Source organism: Pristiophorus japonicus, chromosome 16 (assembly GCF_044704955.1).
Source record: "Pristiophorus japonicus isolate sPriJap1 chromosome 16, sPriJap1.hap1, whole genome shotgun sequence".
Classification (NCBI taxonomy): domain Eukaryota; kingdom Metazoa; phylum Chordata; class Chondrichthyes; family Pristiophoridae; genus Pristiophorus; species Pristiophorus japonicus.
Genome location: NC_091992.1, coordinates 30,261,083 through 30,281,723, shown reverse-complemented (window position 1 = coordinate 30,281,723; position 20,641 = coordinate 30,261,083). Strand labels below are relative to the sequence as shown.

The window sequence follows — 20,641 nt, the reverse complement described above, 5'->3', positions numbered from 1 at the left end:
GAGTGACTTGGATAGGTTAGGTGAGTGGGCAAATGCGTGGCAGATGAAGTATAATGTGGATAAATGTGAGGTTATCCACTTTGGTGGTAAAAACAGAGAGACAGACTATTATCTGAATGGTGACAGATTAGGAAAAGGGAAGGTGCAACGAGACCTGGGTGTCATGGTACATCAGTCATTGAAGGTTGGCATGCAGGTACAGCAGGCGGTTAAGAAAGCAAATGGCACGTTGGCCTTCATAGCGAGGGGATTTGAGTACAGGGGCAGGGAGGTGTTGCTACAGTTGTACAGGGCCTTGGTGAGGCCACACCTGGAGTATTGTGTACAGTTTTGGTCTCCTAACTTGAGGAAGGACATACTTGCTATTGAGGGAGTGCAGTGAAGATTCACCAGACTGATTCCCGGGATGGTGGGACTGACCTATCAAGAAAGACTGGATCAACTGGGCTTGTATTCACTGGAGTTCAGAAGAGTGAGAGGGGACCTCATAGAAACGTTTAAAATTCTGACGGGTTTGGACAGGTTGGATGCAGGAAGAATGTTCCCAATGTTGGGGAAGTCCAGAACCAGGGGTCACAGTCTAAGGATAAGGGGTAAGCCATTTAGGACCGAGGTGAGGAGAAACTTCTTCACCCAGAGAGTGGTGAACCTGTGGAATTCTCTACCACAGGAAGTAGTTGAGGCCAATTCACTAAATATATTCAAAAGGGAGTTAGATGAAGTCCTTACTACTCGGGGGATCAAGGGGTATGGCGTGAAAGCAGGAAGTGGGTACTGAAGTTTCATGTTCAGCCATGAACTCGTTGAATGGCGGTGCAGGCTAGAAGGGCTGAATGGCCTGCTCCTGCACCTATTTTCTATGTTTCTATGTTTCTATGTGCAGCAGAGCAGATCTTCAGTCGTCCTGGTTAACCCTTGCCACTGGATAGAGGCCTAGCTCTGTCAAGCCCATTTGGTGGCTGATGTGCAACGGTCACCACACGTTAAAAAAATCCACGCACAGTCATCTTCCACCCCTGGAGCTCAGGACTGGAATATCGGGTCCTTCATTGAAACATGTGCAAACTCATCCCTTTTGGTGTGGAAGCAAGTCACCCTCATTCGAGGGACCACCTATGATGATGACACTGTTCCAATGAAGAGGTTCCACAAAGCTCGACGATTAGCACCTCGTCTTTTGATTAGGCACTTTACAGCCTTCTGGACTCAACATTAAGTTCAATCATTTCAGACCATAACCACTGGTCCCACTTCTTTTGGACAACAGTTGCTGGTAATGATTCTGCTTGTGTCATTTTTAGCTCCTCTAGACCCATCTTTTGTTTCTTTATTGTCCCATTACCCCTCCATTTGCCTTGCACCATCATCCCTTTCATCGTGTAATCACTGGCCTTCCACCCTATCACTGACCTTCCCCTTTCATTTTTTCCTCTCTTCCACCCTTTTCCTGCCTCTGTACTTGCTTAAAACCCATTACAGAGACGAGGATGGAAGGGGCAGGGCAGAAGGATTCATGGAGACAGTTGCTAGTGGAGAAATGAAGTCAGGGATTATCTTTGCACTTCAGAGATTCAGGAGCAGTGAGTGCTTTTGGCAGACGACAGCAAGGCTCATATTCCAGCCATATTTGGTGATGGATGGCTAACCCAGTTCTGCACCAAATAAGCTGAAGTCTGCATCCCTTGGAGCTAAGGTGGGGACCACAAGGGGGAATGACCAGGGTAGAAGAGAGAAAGGACTTTACTGGGGACCAGGGCTTCAAAAATGAAGGCTAGGGAGTGGATCAACAACGGCAGAAAGATCAAAGCAAATGGAGGCCAAAGGCTAGGTGGTTAGGACTTTGAAAGTGCAGTTAAAAGTGACTTGCAGGAAATGCAACTTGTCACTCTCCAACTCCCAGTCCTCCACTCTCCTCTCTCTGCAGCAAGTGGCATAGGAAGCAGGCAACACAAAAGATCAAAATCCCTCACTGACTGAAGACAGATGAGACATTTTACAGGAGCCAGGCTGTTTTTCAGGATTTTTTTTTAAACCAGAAACTAAGATGGCCATTTTATAAATGGATGCCTTATATGCAAATATGTGGTTGTCAGTAACAAACCGTGGTTTACTTTCTGCAGCTACCCGTGAACTTTAAATATTTAGTCAAACCAGAATGACTAATGCAGGAATTTAGTGTGAACAATAACCTCTAGTGGAACAATTGATCATTGTGCATCCACAAGCTAACAGCACTGGATCCTGTTGTTTTCAGTGGCACAACATCAACTGGGTTACACAAAAAGTCACAGCCTAGAAAATTATTGGGAAATGCAGAATGGTCTAGAAGCTGTACACTGCTAAAGGTGCAACCAAAAGGACAATTTAAGATAGCTATTCTCAATCAGTTCCAGTAAACAAACTTAGCAGTAAAATATTCAACACTCCTTTTTCAGCTGACTTGAATGTCATCTGCTCTTTCCGCTATGCACAGCTGTGATAGTGTGCTATAGTGTTCAACACGCGATACTTTAAAATAGCGGGCCATAAATTGTGGCCTCTCCGGGTGCACACCCGCCCTTTACTGCTTGATCTTCTGATGTCATGCAACACGGACTTTCCTTTGCAGAGGGGTAAAGGAGGCCTAAACTCAATTTTTGCAGGTCATTTTGCACATTTAAAAGAGAACCCTTTCAATTGCAGTATAACTGAAAGATTAAAAAGCAGCTTTCATTCCAGTTGTGTGTGTTTACACCCCACCCCCAACGTTTCTTTCATAAAAGTAGTTCAATGTCTTGACAGATCCAACACATCCCTGGGAGAAGGGCCTTCGCGGGCGGAGATTTGGGCTATTTGCCCAATTATTGCCCTTAGAACTCTTACACCTGGTAAAAGCAGGCGTAAAAGTTTTAAAACATAGAAAATTTGAAATTTAATCACTAATTTTTTAATTAAAAACCCTATCTTAACCCTATTAAAACATTTTTAAAACATTCTCAAAATATTTTTTTTTTTCCGAAAATATTTAATTCAACTGCAATTAATTTTTAAACGTGAGGTTTTAATTTTTTTTATTGTATTATGTTCGTGTTTTTTTGGGTATTCTCGGATAGTAATGGGAGCTCATACAAACGGAACTCACCATTATCAATGAGAATATTGCAGTGTGATTGGTGGTCCAGGCTCACGTGATCCCAGGATGCCCGTACGTACGCTCCTGAAATACGTGGGCCTCTGCGCTGGGCTGCGCATCTAGGCCTGAGACAGGAAGTGTTCGTTCCTCTGGGACCACCACGTACTTTCGTAAAAAACATTTTGGTCGGAGGCACCCACAGGACCACAATTTCTGGTCCAACATCTTTTCAGAGCTTGGAAATTTAGGGGATCTCACAAGCTCAATATTCTAAGCTTAGCAAAATTAGCTCCTTTCACTTGTAAGACCAAGTTTAGTTTCTGCTCAAAATAGGACTTCATGTTTATATAATGAATTTAAAAAAAATGCCTATTGACATTTCCTCTGTAGTTCCTATTCAGAAGTAGATAATTACATCACAGCCTGCATTTTACTTTTTCTGAACTGCCGAAAACAAAAATAATTGTCAAAATTGGCCCCACACACACACAAACCAGTATTTAACGGGAAGAATACTTAAAATCGAAAACTGTGTATTAGAGAGCGAAGGAGGAGGAAATAAAAGGATAGGATGTGGAGACAAACCAGTAAATTGGGATAACTGGAGTCCTCACCAGGCCACTCAAGCATCTCCTGGACGGTAACAGTGACATTGGTGGAGGCCTGGGAGTAAAGTGAAATGAATGGATTTCATACCCTCTCAAAGCAAATGAAAATGTGCAGAAATTAAAGTCTAACCTCTAAACTTATACCAGAACATACTGTACTTCCCTAAACGGCTCACAAGATTAACAAAAAAAACCAGCAACAGATCACATGCACATTATAGGCCTCAGCATGTCTACAAATATAAAGCATGGCCCCGGAAGTGTGAAAATGCAAGTGTGAAAATTAATTGCCACTTCACTTTCTGCAATATTTAAAGTTGCTCAACAGCAACCTCAAAACATGCGGCTTGGACATACTCCCATTTTTAAAAGTTTCAAATGTTGTCATTGCCAAAATGAGTTTTCCGGCAGACTAAGTTCCTTTAATCACCCGTTTCAAAAGCAACTTCAAAGCCAAATTGCTGGATGTTCATGCAAACATGTTCAATCCCACAGTGCAGCAGTTACAGAATATGCCAGTGGGACAGTATGATGGTGAGTCATACTTCCAACAGCATTCCAGCATGTGCATGGGTACTCGTGCTCACCTTGGCCAGCTTGCTGACAGCTTTAAAAGTTGCCCAACATTAAGTGGCTAAAGTGGCCACCTGACGCTGCGGAGTACCCAGAATTGGCGTGAGAAGCAGGCACACCCATCTCACTGACATCTGTAAGTAAATACCGGTTTCCTCAACAGCATTATTAAAACATTCTTTACGTGCAGCACTTTTATATTATATAGTATTATAATTTAGCTGCGGGGTGCTTACTAATTGATTTGAAAAGGGGTCCCTCGGGGGTCTATGATTACTAATTGATTTGAAAAGGGCTCCTTCAACCGCAAAGTTTGAAAACTACTGTTTTACTGTACACATTCTTGATGAGCAAAATAATATACACATAGAAATATTACCCTTTGTCAGTATGTGCCAATTCAGATTAATACACTTCCTTTTTGAGGAGAGTCCTGCAGTGACCACCTTCTTTGAAAACTCATGGACATCCAATTGCTGATGACTTTTGTGACAGACAAGGGGGCACATATAATCTGAGCAAGCTTAAATTACATACTGTACTCAACTGTACCACACAGCTCAGTTAGGGACTTCCCAATAACCATTCCCTTATCTTTCAATGGTTTACCACAGTTGTCTTGGCTACTTTAATCTTTTTTGCTGCTCGTTACAAATAGTTTAATTAGAGTACAGAGTGGGCTAGTTTTTCTACAATTTCCCAAACTGCCTCCCTCTAAAAACATAGAAACATAGAAAATAGGCCCTTCGAGCCTGCACCGCCATTCAATATGATCATGCAACTTCAGTACCCCACCCTTGCCTTCTCTCCATACCCCCTCATCCCTTTAGCCATAAGGGCCACATTTAACTCCCTTTTGAATATGTCCAACGAACTGGACTCAACAACTTTCTGTGGCAGAGAATTCCACAGGTTCACAATTCTCTGGGTGAAAAGGTTTCTCCTCATCTCGGTCCTATATGGCTTACCCCTTATTTTTAGATAGTGACCCCTGTTTCTGGACTTCCCCAACATCGGGAACATTCTACCTGCATCTAACCCGTCCTGTCCCATCAGAATTTTATAAGTTTCAATGAGATCCCCTCTCATTCTTCTAAATTCCAGTGAGTATAAGCCTAGCCGATCCAATCTTTCCTCATATGTCAGTCCTGCCATCCCGGGAATCAGTCTGGTGAACCTTCGCTGCACTCCCTCAATAGCAAGCACGTCCTTCCTCAGATTAAGAGACCAAAACTGCACACAATACTCAAGGCGTGGTCTCACCAAGGCCCTGTACAACTGCAGTAAGACTTCCCTGTTCCTATACTCAAATCCCCTCACAATGAAAGACAGCATGCCATCTGCTTTCTTTAATGCCTGCTGTACCTGCATGCCTACCTTCAATGACTGATGTACCATGACACCCAGGTCTCTTTGCACCTCCCCTTTTGCTAATCTGTCACCATTCAGATAATAATCTGCTTTTCTGTTTTTGCCACCAAAGTGGATAACCTCACATTTATCCACATTATACTGCATCTGCCAGGCATTTGCCCATTCACCTAACCTGTCCAAGTCCCCCTGCAGCTTCCTCACAGCTCGCACTGCCACCCAGCTTAGTGTCATCTACAAACTTGGAGATATTACCTTCAATTCCTTCATCTAAATCATTGATGTATATTGTAAATAGCTGGGGTCCCAACACTGAACTCTGTGGCACCCCACTAGTCACTGCCTGCCATTCTGAAAAAGGACCCGTTTATTCCCGCTCTTTGCTTCCTGTCCGCCAACCAGTTCTCTATCCACGTCAATACATTACCCCCAATACCATGTCCCTTAATTTTGCACACTAATCTCTTGTGTGTGACCTGGTCAAAAGCCTTTTGAAAGTCCAAAAACATCACATCCACTGGTTCTCCCTTATCCATTCTACTAGTTACATCCTCAAAAAACTCTAGATTTGTCAAACATGATTTCCCTTTCATAAATCCATGCTGACTTGGACCGATCCTGTCACTGCTTTCCAGATGCATCGCTATTACATCTTTAATAATTGATTCCAGCATTTTACCCACCACCGATGTCAGGCTAACCGAACTATAATTTCCTGGTTTCTCTCTCCCTCCTTTTTAAAAAAGTGGTGTTACATTAGCTACCCTCCAATCCATAGGAACTGATCCAGAGTCCATGGAATGTTGGAAAATGACCACCAATGCATCTACTATTTCTAGAGCCACTTCCTTAAGTATTCTGGGATGCAGACTATCAGGCCCTGGGGATTTAGCGACCTTCAGTCCCTTCAATTTCCCCAACAACATTTCCTGACTGATAAGGATTTTCCTCAGTTCCCTCTTCTCGCTAGATCCTCGGTCCCCTAGTATTTTCGGGAGGTTATTCGTGTCTTCCTTAATGAAGACAGAACCAAAGTATTTGTTCAATTGGTCTGCCATTTCCTTGTTCCCCATTATGAATTCACCTGATTCTAACTGAAAGGGACCTACTAATCTTTTTCTTTACTAATCTTTTTCTTTTCACATATCTATTGAAGCTTTTGCAGTCAGTTTTTATGTTCCCTGCAAGCTTACTCTCATGCTCTATTTTCCCCCTCCTAATTAAACCCTTAGTCCTCCTCTGCTGAATTCTAAATTTCTCCCAGTCCTCAGGTTTGCTGCTTTTTCTGGCCAATTTATATGCCTCTTCCTTGGATTTAACACTTTCCCTAATTTCCCTTGTTAGCCACGGTTGAGTCACCTTCCCTTTTTTATTACGCCACACAGGTATGTCCAACTGTTGTAGTTCATCCATGTGATCTTTAAATGTCTACCATTGCCTATCCACCTTCAACCCTTTAAGTATCATTCTCCAGTCTATCCTAGCCAATTCACGTCTCGTATCGTCGAAGTTTCCTTTAAGTTCAGGACCCTAGTCTCTGAATTAATTGTGTCACTCTCCATCTGAATGAAGAATTCTACCATATTATGGTCACTCTTCCCCAAAGCGCCCCGCACGACCAGATTGCTAATTAATCCTCTCTCGTTACACATGACCCAGTCTAGGATGGCCTGCTCTCTAGTTGGTTCCTCGACATATTGGTCTAGAAAACCATCCCTTATACACGCCAGGAAATCCTCCTCCACAGTATTGCTACTAGTTTGGTTAACCCAATCAATATGTAGATTAAAGTCATCCATGATAACTGCTGTACCCTTATTGCACGCGTTCCTAATTTCCGGTTTGATGCCATCCCCAACCTCCCTACTACTGTTTGGTGGCCTGTACACAACTCTCACTAACGTTTTCTGCCCTTTGGTGTTTCGCAGCTCTACCCATATAGATTCCACATCATCCACGCTAATGTCCTTCCTTGCTATTGTGTTAACCTCCTCTTTAACCAGTAACGCTACCGCACCTCCTTTTCCTTCCTGTCTGTCCTTCCTGAATATTGAATACCCCTGGATGTTGAGTTCCCAGCCTTGATTACACTGGAGCCATGTCTCCGTAATCCCAATTAGATCATACCCGTTAACAGCTATCTGCGCAGTCAATTCATCCACCTTACTACGAATCTCCTTGCATTGAGACTCAGAGCCTTCAGGCTTGTTTTTTTTTTAAAACACTCTTTGTCCTTTTTGAATTATGTTGTGATGTGGCCCTTTTTGATTTTTGCCCTTGATTGCCCTCCACTCTTGCTTTTCTCCTTTCTACCTTTTGCTTCTGCCCCCTTTTTACTTCCCTCTGACTCCCTGCATAGATTCCCATCCCCCTGCCATTTTAGTTTAAACCCTCCCCAACAGCACTAGCAAACACTCCGCCTAGGACATCGGTTCCGGTCCTGCCCAGGTGCAGACCGTCTGGTTTGTACTGGTGTCCCCCCCCCCCCACCACAGAACCGGTTCCAATGTCCCAGGAATTTGAATCCCTCCCCCTTACACCATTCCTCAAGCCACGTATTCATCTGAACTATCCTGCTATTCCTACTCTGACTAGCACGTGGCACTGGTAGCAATCCTGAGATTACTACCTTTGAGGTCCTACTTTTTAATTTAACTCCTAGCTCCTTAAATTCAGCTTGTAGGACCTCATCCCGTTTTTTACCTATATCGTTGGTACCTATATGTACCACAATAAGAACTACTTTGAGTGAATAGATCAACTTTTACCTATTAAGAAGCAAAAATTACGTTGCCATTTACTTTTGAATCAGTTCTTAATTTCTCCAGTTCTGACAACTGAAACCCGTCAAGGTTTGGTACCAACTTCTTTAAACAAAGAAAGTTCATACACTGCAGATTTTCCGTTACCTGGTTGTATTAAATGCCTTGGGGGAAATTGTTGATTGCGAAGAATGGCCATGACATTAGTAACTTCCTACCCCTCCACCCAGGCAATGCATAATATTTAGTAATTATTTTGGTTAAGCTCAGTTTCAATGTTTTGTGCATTTGTTGAATGCTTCCGGTCATAATCAATCACAAATTCAAGATTATTTTGTAAAAAAAGAAGAACATACACTACAGCATTGCATATTCATGTCAACACTCTTCGCAGTCCATATTTGAGCTGCCAGATTTCACATCAAACTACTATTAGGACTTTTTTTCCCACCAGCCCCTTCCCCTTTATACATTATTTCTTCCACATGCCAGAGTTTCTTTAGTTGGATCTTTGAAAATTAAGTGAAATCAGGAAAGTCTCTGCTGTGCTAAACCCAGTTTTGATTTTGACAATGTCAAATAACAGATGAATGGGACAAATTTAATCCATACTTTGACAGTTAAAGGCTTTACTTACCTAATTATTTATTATACCTACGATAAGTAAGTTCTTTAAAACATTCCTTTCTTCAAAATAACCATATGTAGATTCTTTACCATGAGTATATGGAAGACTGGCAACCCAGAAGACATTACACCAAAAATGAAAACTCTTTCAGATAAGTCAGCCATTTCAGTGGGAGAATTTTCCAGATCTGTACAAACTCCACGTACAAGAATCAGATAAAGTGAAAAATCACATTAAATATTTACAATAAAACAAGGTAGAAGAGTAACCAAAGCAAAACCACAAGAAATCATAAGGAGAGATTGAGTAGAGTGGGTCTATATTCTCTGGAGTTTAGAAGAAAGAGAGGTAACCTGATAGAATTTTATAAAATTCTGAGAGGGCTTATAGAATCATAGAAAGTTACAGCACGGAAGGAGCACATTTCGGCCCATCGTGTCCGTGCCGGCCAAAGAGCTATCCAGCCTAATCCCATTTTCAAGCGCTTGGTCCATAGCCCTGTAGGTTATGGCACTTTCAAGTGCACATCCAAGTACTTTTTAAATGGGTGAGGGTTTCTGCCTCTACCGCCTTTTAGGCAGTGAGTTCCAGACCCACACAACCCTCTGGGTGAAGAAATTTCCCCTCAAATCTTCTGCCAATTACTTTAAATCTATATCCCCTGGTTTTTGCCCACTTTGCTAAGGGAAACTGGTCCTTTCTATCCACTTTATCTCGGCCCCTCATAATTTTGTTGAGCTCAATAAGGTCTCCTCTCAACCTCCTCTGTTCCTAGGAAAACAAATCCAGCCTATCCAATCGTTCCGCATAGTTAAGATTCTCTACTCCTGACAATATCCTCATAAATCTCCTCTGTACCCTCTCTAGTGCAATCACATCTTTCTTGTAATGTGGTGACCAGAACTGCACGCAGTACTCTAGCTGTGGCCTAACTAGTGTTTTATACAGTTCAAGCATAACTCCCCAGCTCTTGTAGTCTATGCCTCGGCTAATAAAGGCAAGCATTCCGTATGCCTTCCTAACCACCTTATGTGGTTAAGAAGACCTGCTACCTTCAAGGATCTGTGGACCTGCACTCCAAGGTCCCTTTGTTCCTCTACACTTCTCAGTGTCCTGCCATTTAATGTGGATTCCCTTTCCTTGTTCGCCCTCCCCAAATGCATTACCTCACACTTCTCCGGTTTGAATTCCATCTGCCACTGTTCTGCCCACCTGACCAGTTTATTGATATCTTCCTGCAGTCTACAACTTTCTTCTTCATTATCAACCACGCAGCAGATTTTAGTATCATCTGCAAACTTCTTAATCATACCCTCTATATTCAAGTTGTGGAAATGTATTTTTATCTAAGCTGATACCACACAGTATTTTTGTGCCCTTTGCAATATATAACAAAATAGATCCTGGTCCTTCCAGAAATTTCTGCATAAAGCAGCCGGCTTGCATAAACAGCTAAACCTGGCTTGAAATGGCTGATAGCCACCAGACAGCTAGGAGGCAAGTCCTGCTGAGACAAGTACCCCCCATGGTGCTCTCCTATTGTCTATACAACACCAGTTCCACTCCACCCCACCCTTTTCGAAGTACTCAAACCACCAGCCATTATCTCTTGTAGAGACCTCATCCATTTGATGCAAAAAGATAACTGACTAGGAAACTGGACAATCCTGACACAATGCAATGCAGGTAATAGCTCATTACCTCACTCTCATCGAGTGATGGCCGGCTGGCCAACTAATAACCTTGACAAAAGGAAATATCTGGAAACCATGTCAGGACAAGGATGTAGTAATTAACTCTTTATCTGTATTCACTGACTGCAAGACAGAGCCAATACACAGAGAGAGGCTATAACTTGGGTTTTACTGTATAAATATCTCGTGAAACTGTACCATTTCAGAGGTGTTCATTTAGCCATTGACTGAGTGTGATCTTTCCCTTGCTAGCAAGTAAATTAAAGAAACTTCTGCCAGACTGAAGGTGTCTGAGTCATTTATCGGAGGTCGAGATTTCGACAAAGTCTAGATCACTGATGTACACCACAAAAAGCAATGGATCGACCTGGTACCGAACTCTGTGGAACCCCACTGCAAACAGCCTTCCAGTCACAAAAACACCCATCAACCTTATCAAAAGCCTTGCTAAAATTCATATATGCTACAAACGCACTACCCTCATCTACCCTCCTCAAAAAATTCAATCAAGTTTGTTAGACACGACCTTCCCTTAACAAATCTGTGCTGACTATCCTTGATCAATCAAGTGTCTTTCTAAATGAAGATTTATCCTGTCCCTCAAAATTCTTTCCAATAATTTGCCCACCACCGAGGTTAGGTAACTGGCCTGTAATTACTCAGTCTAGCCCTTTCTCCCTTTTTAAACAAAGGTACCACATTAGCAGTCTTCCAGTACCACACCTGAAGCCAGAGAGGATTGGAAAATGATGGTCAGGGCCTCTGCTATTTCCTCTTTTCCTTCGCTTAACAGCTTGGGATACATTTAATCCGGGTCTGGGGATTTATCCACTTTCAAAACTGCTAAACCCCTTAATACTTCCTCTTTCACTATGTTTATTTCATCTAATATTTCACACTCCTCCTCCCTGAACGCAATGTCTGCTTCACCCCTCTCCTTTGACAGGGTAAATGCAGAGGCTGTTTCCCACGACTGGAGAGTCTAGAATTAGGGGTCACAGTCTCAGGATAAGGGGTTGGACTGAGATGAAGAGAAAGTTCTTCACTCAGAGGGTGGTGAATCTTTGGAATTCTCTACCCCAGAGGGCTGTGGATGCTCAGTCAATGAGTATATTGTAGACGAAGATCAATAGATTTTTGGGCACGAAGGGAACTATGGGATATGGGGATAGGGTGGAAAAGTGGAGTTGATGTAAAAGTTCAGCCATGTTTTTACTGAATGGCGGAGCAGGCTCAAAGGTGTATCGATATCGACTAGTCCTGCTCCTATTTTTTAATGTTATAAATTACATAAATCCAAAAAGGAAAATGAATAAACTGACATGGTTTAAAAGATAAAATAATGGAAAGCAATCATACAGCTCTCCTCCTTCAGGTAGATACATATCTTGGAGTCTAAGTGAAGAACTCTCCCACTACGCCATTATTTCTCCTATCCCAAGTGCTGAGACTCTGGATTAGGCACCACTGGCAGCAGCTCACCAGAGTAGCCATTCATGTACGATAAAGCACATGGTGAGTGTACCCAAGCTACTTGAATGGGGGGGGGGGGGGGGTAAAGGGACCTGACACAACTGAACCCAAATCTGTCCTCCTACAACCTATACCCACAAAGAATCCAGCAAAAAGTCATTGAAGAGCATAAAAGCAGAAATTCTGGCTGATTACCTTTTCCTCCGTAACGCAGCACCCTCATCATTGTCCCAATAAGACCAGCTAACTCAGCACTGACCAGAGATCAAATTTTTGATCTTCCTGATCTTCATGGCTCAGTACCAAACCAGGCAATGCATTTGCTTACTGAGGTGTTGCAAGCAGTGGAATTACCACATGCAGTGGATGTTTCCACAAGCCATTTCTGGGGTGAGGGGAAGTGCATCTGGAGTCTACGTTCGAGTACAAAATAAAATGACTGCTTCATTAACTTTTTAATTGTGCAATTTAACAATGTAGTAAGTACGAGGAGTTAGCAAGATGGATTGATTGGGGCAGGGGAGGGAAGGTCACAAGTGCTCATTAAGAGGTGGTGCGAGCGTCACTGCTATTCCATTCCTTGATGGAGTCCTGAATATTGAGCCCAGATTCAGCTCTAAGCAGACACTCTGGGATTCTATTCGGCATCCTATTTGACCCCGAGCTGAGCATATGTCCCTATAATCAACTGGAGATTCCGCGCAGGCCGCTCACCGGCTTTTAAATGCGAGAAACCGCGCATGCGCGAGAATTTGAATGGGCCGTGCAGCCTCTTAAAGGGACTTCTCACCCCAAAACAAATTAGAGGAAACATCGCCTTATATGGTCCATCATGAAGACTGCCTCCATCCTTACCTCAATCCATCTGCTACTGAAACTCTCACCTATGCTTTTGTCAACTCTAAGACTCCGTAAATGTCGGCCATCCAAAACTCTGCTGCTCCTATCCTATCCTGCGTGAAATTTCGCTCACCCATCAGCCCCGTCCTTGTTGATCTACATTAACTCCTGGTCTCCCAATGTCTCAAATTAAAAATTCTCATCCTGGTGTTTAAATCCTTTCGTGGCTTTGACCTTCCCTACCTTTGTTACCTTATCCAGCCCCAACTCTTCCTCGGACTCTGGCCTCTTGTGCATCCTGCCCTCCCTTCACCCCATTGGTGGCCACACCTTCAACTGCCTGGGTCCCACGGTCTGGAATTCCTTCCTTAAAACTGACCACTTTGAGCAAGCTTTTGGTCACCCATCCCAATATCTCCTTCTTTAGCTCAGTGCCCATTTATCGATTATTCTGTAAAGAACTTTGAGATATTTTTCTACATTAAAGACGCGATAAAACGCAAGATATTTTTGCTGTGATGCGTATAGAAATTGAATATCTTACAAAGGAATTTATAATCCAACAAAAACACCAGGAATTTCTACAAGAGGCTCTACTCCAAATTAACACAAGGACCACCTAAGAACAAGCTCTGGTAATGAAGGGTGAATCAGGAGAGGGGGTGGATAACTCTCCAAGGAGACGGGGTGGATAACTCTCCAAGGAGAGGGGGTGGATAACTCTCCAAGGGAAGGAGGAAAAAGTGGCCAGGGCAAAAAGTTGGCAGGGGTAAGGAGTGAGAGCATTTTTTGTATTTAGCCACCAATACATTATGGTTAGAAGTATTGTAAATCTGAGGTACAAGCTATCTTACTAATAGAACTGGGTTGCACATTTCCCACCAGGGATATATAATTAAAGCAGATCTAAAATAAACTCAGTCAAAAGTACCAATAATACCTGTAGGAGCAGGTTAAGTTAGAGCCTTATCCTTCAATTTGACAACATACTTAGAAGCCGGAAATGGTGGCGAGAATGTTTTGACACCGGCCCATGATTCCAAGTATATGGAGTTTATGAAAGAAAATGGGATAGAAAGAACATTGGCGGAAATTCCAGATCACTACATTTCAAGCTCGGAATCCCATTACTCAGCTGTTGCTTCCAGATAGAAACGAGGCACACAGAAATACTTAATCTATTGACTGGGAAATTACATATGAATTTATTAAATTACAGTATAAACATTTACATGTACATAGAATCAGGTACGCTTACCTTTTGTCTGATGCTCTAAGTACCTTCGCAAACACCTCAAGCTCACAGAATTCACCACCCAGCTGGCATAGACGTCCTTGTTGATAAAGCTGCAAAAGTCAATGTTGATTTTAGTCAGAACCATTACAGCACTTGTTATGGGCATCCAAATCATATGTTAGTTACTTTTAAGAAACGATATTGGTCCAATGCCCCAGTTGCCACTGTTTTTATTCTTTTGCATATTACATAACAAGCAGCAGTTGTACAAAGTTTCTTTGCAGCCAGAAGTTAATGCTGGGAATGGAACACTTTCAAATATGGGCAACCAGTATTCAAGCACACCTAGGTCAGGTACAGCACACTTATATGCAGTCTATTGCTTCCTCTATACTGCTCCCATTGCAACATGGCATTTCTTCATTTTTTTTTACACCAGGTGTCCTTATAGTCTCACAGTGAGACTGCCAACTTCGTACCAAATTAGACACAATTTATGCCTACTAAGATGCCCAAACCACTTTTGCTCCATAAAATCAGAAATTTACAGCACAAAAGGAGGCCATTTGACCCATTGTCTATATCCAGATCCTTAAATGGTGAGAAGACAAAGACTTTCATCCCTTTTGTCTATGTTTCTATGTTTCTATCCCAACATTCCAAGATGGATTTTGACCAAAAAATTGCACTTTTCAAAGACTGAAAACTGCAGAACCACTCAAAATGGAAAGACTCAAATGTAAACACATAAAAGTCATAGGTTGTAAAAGATAATTAGTTATAACTTGGATCGCAAACCTCCACAACCTACATGTAAATTGCATTTAAGAATCATCAAAACCTTGACTGAATGTACAATTTTACAAGAGACCATTTTTAATTACTATAGGAATGCTTCAACATTTCATTTTAAGACTGTAATTTTAAGTGTGTAGGCAACCAATTCACAAGGGTTCTCACTTTGGATCAATGTCCAGCAATCTCTGCTGGAAATGTATACATATTGAAGTCATGCGAGGACAGGATCTGGCTTAGCTGTGATGCCCTCTCCAGTTCAGTATCTGCTGACAGCCACCATCAAGGTTCACATATGAACTATAATCATTTGGACAAGATACTGGCACCCATGGAATCATAGCCAAACAAGAAGTTACACGCTTCAGGATGAAGGGAAAGAGAAAAATTGAAAATAAAATACACTACAAATGTTGAAGTTTAAGCATATTTTTTGTGTGGTATGTACTTTCCAAAAATGGACTGGAAGAATACTGCATTACTACAAGTTTCACGCTGCTCAAGACCCAAGACTATCACACTTTTACTAATACTGATCAGTAATTGAACAGAGCCATTTTGGCCCATCCACTAGATCACTTGACTATACAATTGTGCAGCCACATGGTTTTGAGTGGGAGTGGTGGGAGCCATAAAACACACTAGAATTTATTTTATGTTGGACAACAAGACTGACCATTCATAAAGCATGCTAGAACATAATGCTTGTGGCCACAAATGGTTATTTTCCTTTAAATGGAGAAGGCTGGTAAAATGAGAGCAATTATGTAGAAGAACCAACTGCACAGGAGAACAAGCCAGCAAAAGGCATCAGAAATAGGAGCATGTCTAGTAATTTTTGTGCCGAGATTATGGATCTGCTCTTAAGTAATGGAGGAAGGCAAATTAGAGTGCTTAACCAAATCAGGTTTTACCTGAAACTTAAGACAGACTGGGGGCTAAATTGGATAACCCCAAAAGCGGGCGTGGGGATTATAATACGCGATTACTCCACGCCCATTCGGTGCATGAAGTCGGCCTGCTGCCTGCTCATTACGATTTCTGCATGCAGCCACCACTGTTTATTGTCTGCACGCATCAGCAGGGATACCAATATTGTTACGCCAGCATTACTTAAAGCTAGCCTGCACCTCTTAAAAGGGAAGGTGCATTGTGGCTGCTGCGATAATTGGGAATAGTGATGCACAACAATTAACAATAGCTGATCATGGGCGAGAGCATGCACCGAGGTTTTCCGACACTGCATTGGGAGTCTTGCTGGAGGTGGAAAGGAGAAGTGATGTCCTGTATCCACAGGGGGCCCTTGAGACACAAGTTGAAAAGGCAGTGAGAACAGATAGATACTGAGGTCAATGCCAGGAGTTTGGTCCCAAGTACCTATATGCAGTGCCTCAAGAAGTTTAATGACCTCACACAAGTGGTCAAGGTCAGTGAATGCATCTTCAAATGCCATATTCTACCAATTGCACCATTAGCCTCAGCTGCTGCTCAACTCACCACACTCCAATCACTCACCTACCAACAATCTCAATCAGAACTCATACCTAACATTCATATGCTTCATCTCATCCTCACACACTTAGCATTGTTGCAAGCCTCACACCCCACACCCCACGCCTTGTACACTGTTCAACCATGACAGCCACATAACCCAAACTACTGCACGACACTCACTGACACACTTCCCTCTCTTTCAGGAGAGCGTGGTGCACAATTGGAGGCAGCAGGAACTAACCGTTAGGGGAGGTGGGGAAGAGGCGCGCCTGCATGCTCTAACCCCCACGGAGGAAACTGTACTGGCCATTTTGGGAAGAAGCGGGGCTGAATCCATTGAAGATGACAGTATCATCGTACCTAGTCCTCCTGCTCACATTCCACAATATCTTCTGCTTAAAGCATGCATTTCTTACTTTCTCCTCTTCCCTCACCACAATCTTACCCATGACCCCTTTCCTTTCCGATACCGATGAACTGCAACCTGCCCAGGCAGTGGAGGAAGACCAAGAAGACAAAGACGACGAGAGTTACTCAATTTCACACGAGCAGCCATCAGCTCAAATACCAACACTGCGCGTATCGTAGAGAATAGCAAGAGGCGGGATCTGCACATGATGAGACACCGGGCACAAGTGCGCTGCAGCCAGGGCAGGGGACATGGATAGCACAGGTGCCAGCTTGCCAGAGGGAGGTGTCGCACATGTGTTCTGCTGCAGGGGACTCGTATGAGGCTACAGAAAAAGGCCGATAGGTGTACACAACAAAATGCTTGGTGCATTGGGAAGCCTGCCAGAAAGCCGGAGTTTAATGTCAAGGAGCATGGAGGAGTCCGGCACCAATTTGTCACAGGGCTTTACAGAGTTTGGAGCCTATCCTTTCCAGCATGGAACTGGTGGCCAACTCCATCAACTCACTTGTGGAACCAACCATGACACAGCGTCTGATGGCTGATGTCTCAGCTTGCATTGCAGCACAAGCAGCAGGCACCCAACATCAGAGTGCTGCAACAGAAGCTCAGACTGCTGTCATAATGGCTGTGGATACCAGTGACTTCCAGGGCGTCACAGTAGTCCAGCAATCTGTCCACCAGCAGATTACTAGAATTGCTGAGGTGCCACCCCAGGGAAAGTGGCAGTGGCTCCATGGAGCACAAACCTGCTGACCTCTCTCAGAAAGACAGCATTTGTCCTCCCACCTGTTACTCCGCCAGTGCCCTTGTTGTTGCTGGTCAGCCAGCCAGTCCAGACTGCTGCTGCCCAGGTGCAATCTGAAGCCAGGCCTGCTAGGCCCAGACTGCTCTAGGTCATCTTCAAGACCATCTGCAGTCTCCTCCAATGAGTCAGCAGCCTTCCAGCAGCAAAGCTGCAGCCACTGGGGTAGCGCTTCCTGGAGCACTAGGACAGGCAAGTACTCGGAAGACAGGCAACTAAGGGAATGCACAAGTGCGATTATTTTAATTTTGTATGCAATATGGCATGATTTAATTTATAAATTTAGTTTGGAATGTGTATTTTGTGTTGGCTTTTATTTTTGCATTGTGGCCAAGAGGACAATATGACGCTCAATGACAGAAGGAAGGTAAGGAGTGTAGGACTGTTAGTGAATTGGGTTGAGGTTACTGGTATCCCACTCAAATTAATATTTCAAGTACAGCACGGGCAGAAAGTGGCTGTCTGGGTTGTAGTCTCCCTCTTCCTCCTCGTCCTTCTCATTGTGCTCCTGCTCCTCAGCTTCTCGCCTGAGAGTGGCAGCAAGGGCTGTCCCCTCATGAGGGCAAGATTTTTTTTTATTCGTTCACAGGATGTGGGTGTCGTTGACAAGGCCAGCACTTATTGCCCATCCTGAATTGCCCTCGAGAAGGTGGTGGTGAGCTGCCTTCGTGAACCGCTGCAGTTCCTGTGGTGAAGGTTGTGCAGCATGCAGTATACCACCACATATCTTGAGACCCGCTTAGCCTGGTACTGCAGGGCTCCTCCAAAGCAGTCCAGACAGCGGAATAGTTGCTTCAGGATGCCAATGATCTGCTCAATCGCATTTCTTGTGGCAGCGTGACTCTCACTGTATGCATGCTGTGCACATGTGCGTGGGTTGCGAATCGGAATCATGAATCATGTCGTCAGCGGATAGCCCTAGTCACCAAGTAGCTACCCTTTGGTTATGGTGGCTGAAATATAGCTGGCACAGCAGAATGCTGCAGAATGAACGTATCCTGACTGCTGCCAGGATACGGCACTGATCTGCATGATGCACTGCCTATGGTCACACATCAGCTGCATGTTGAGTTAGTGGAATCCCTTTCGGTTCCGTTACATGGCAGAGTTGACATGTGGCACCTGCAAAGCAATGTGTGTGCAGTCAATGGCATCCTTCATCATGGGAGAAGCCTGCAAACCTTGCAAACTCTCGTGCTCACTCTGCCTGCTTGTCTCTGGTAAGAGGGCATGAAATAAAGTTCTCTCTGTTTGACTAGATAGCCTCAGTGACCTCCCTTATGCAACAGTGCACTGCAAACGGCGAGATGCTGCGAATATCTCCAGCTCCAGCCTGGAAGGAGCCAGATGCATAAAGGTTCCTTGCCAGTCACCTTCGAGGCCACTGGCATTGCGGTCCCTGCCCTGCTCGGAGGTTGGGAGTTGTGGCTGCAGCAGTTGGCAGATTTCAGTAACTACTTCCTTAGTGAAGCACAGGTGTCTCAAATATTGGTTATCGCTGAGGTTCAGGTCAGAGAATTGCTTCCTGAACACCCTGTGCGGATGTGGCTTCCTGCCGAGAGCCCTTCTCCACCTTCTTGATCTCTCAGAATTTGTTTTGCTCCGCATGGCCTCTGCTCATTCGCCCAGTTATGCTGGATTCCAAGAGGAAGGCTTACTGGGGCACCCATGTCTGGGAGCAACTGGTTTGTGCAGATGCCTTGAAATCAGCAAAAGGTACTTCAGCACTGTCACACCAAACCCTGCAGACGTTTGAAACTTGAAACAACTATGGAAAGCATCAGAAACATGTAGAATCATCACAGCAGCCAGAAGAAATAAAACAGCAACTGACCAGTAATTGATGATGCCTTTAAATAGCGCTGGCGGGGGTCCTTCATGCTGCTTAATGCATGTTCAGCTATGCGAGGTTGAGAGGGCGTCAGCTGGAGTGTGGAGCTCCAAAATGGCAGCGCTTGGCCCAAATCAGCATGTCATGATCGGCCTGCTCTGCATACTTCCGATGGACATTAAGTGCGTGCTAACCCCTTTACCAAGATGGTGTCGGGCATGCTTTGCATCAGAAGTGTGCGTGCACGCCAGGTAAACCATTTTAGAACCCGAAGGAAAATTGTAGTGCCAGTTCGTGTCTCCCACCCCCCGCCCCAATGTCCAACACAGAACTACTTTACAAATTTCATTAGAAACCAAATACATGCAGAAAGTCAATCATTTTATTGGCTGACCCAGTGCTTTTGATAATCTGAAGGACTAAATGCAAGTTGTTAAATCACACATTTAACAGGCAACAACCTATCATTTAATATCTTTACAGAGTTCAGTTCAGAGTCTCTTAAATACAATATGGAAACAAAATACAGTTATGGCTGAATGTCATTATGTTGCATTCATCTAATGTAATTATATGAACAGCATCTGTTGGGAGACTGGCAGTATTATGAACAATTAGTATTGCATGATCTCATTGAAGGATTAATGAACCCAGTCAGAAATGAATGACACTCAAACAAAAAGTTCCAAATGCAAATTAAAAATAAATGTGTAATCTACACACCACACATTTTAAAAGGTGAATGAGAAGCATTTATGGCTATAAACTGTGTTCAGATGTAAATATTGCACTGTTTGAGCCTCATGGTCACTGCTTAGAATACCCAAATTGAGTAAGTGAAGTCAGAAGCTTGAAACTGAACAAGTTTCATTCCTGATACTTACTTTTAAATTATGTCAATTCTATATTCCTGCTATATGGGATAAAAAAAAATGCAACTGGCCAAGGGAGACTAAACTTCAACAAATAGGGACGCTAAGGATTAGATTCTCGGCCTGGTACACTGTGA

At 43.5% G+C, this 20,641-nt stretch overlaps 1 protein-coding gene across 1 annotated transcript in view; it reads right to left on the bottom strand.

Annotated features, from left to right (window-relative positions):
* appbp2 (amyloid beta precursor protein (cytoplasmic tail) binding protein 2) overlaps nucleotides 1–20,641 on the bottom strand; it is a 95,844-nt gene that overhangs the window by 56,696 nt on the left and 18,507 nt on the right. The window contains exon 2 of the mRNA XM_070857167.1: nucleotides 14,320–14,408. Coding sequence (XP_070713268.1) covers nucleotides 14,320–14,408 — 89 coding nt within the window. The remainder of the gene's footprint in view (nucleotides 1–14,319; nucleotides 14,409–20,641) is intronic.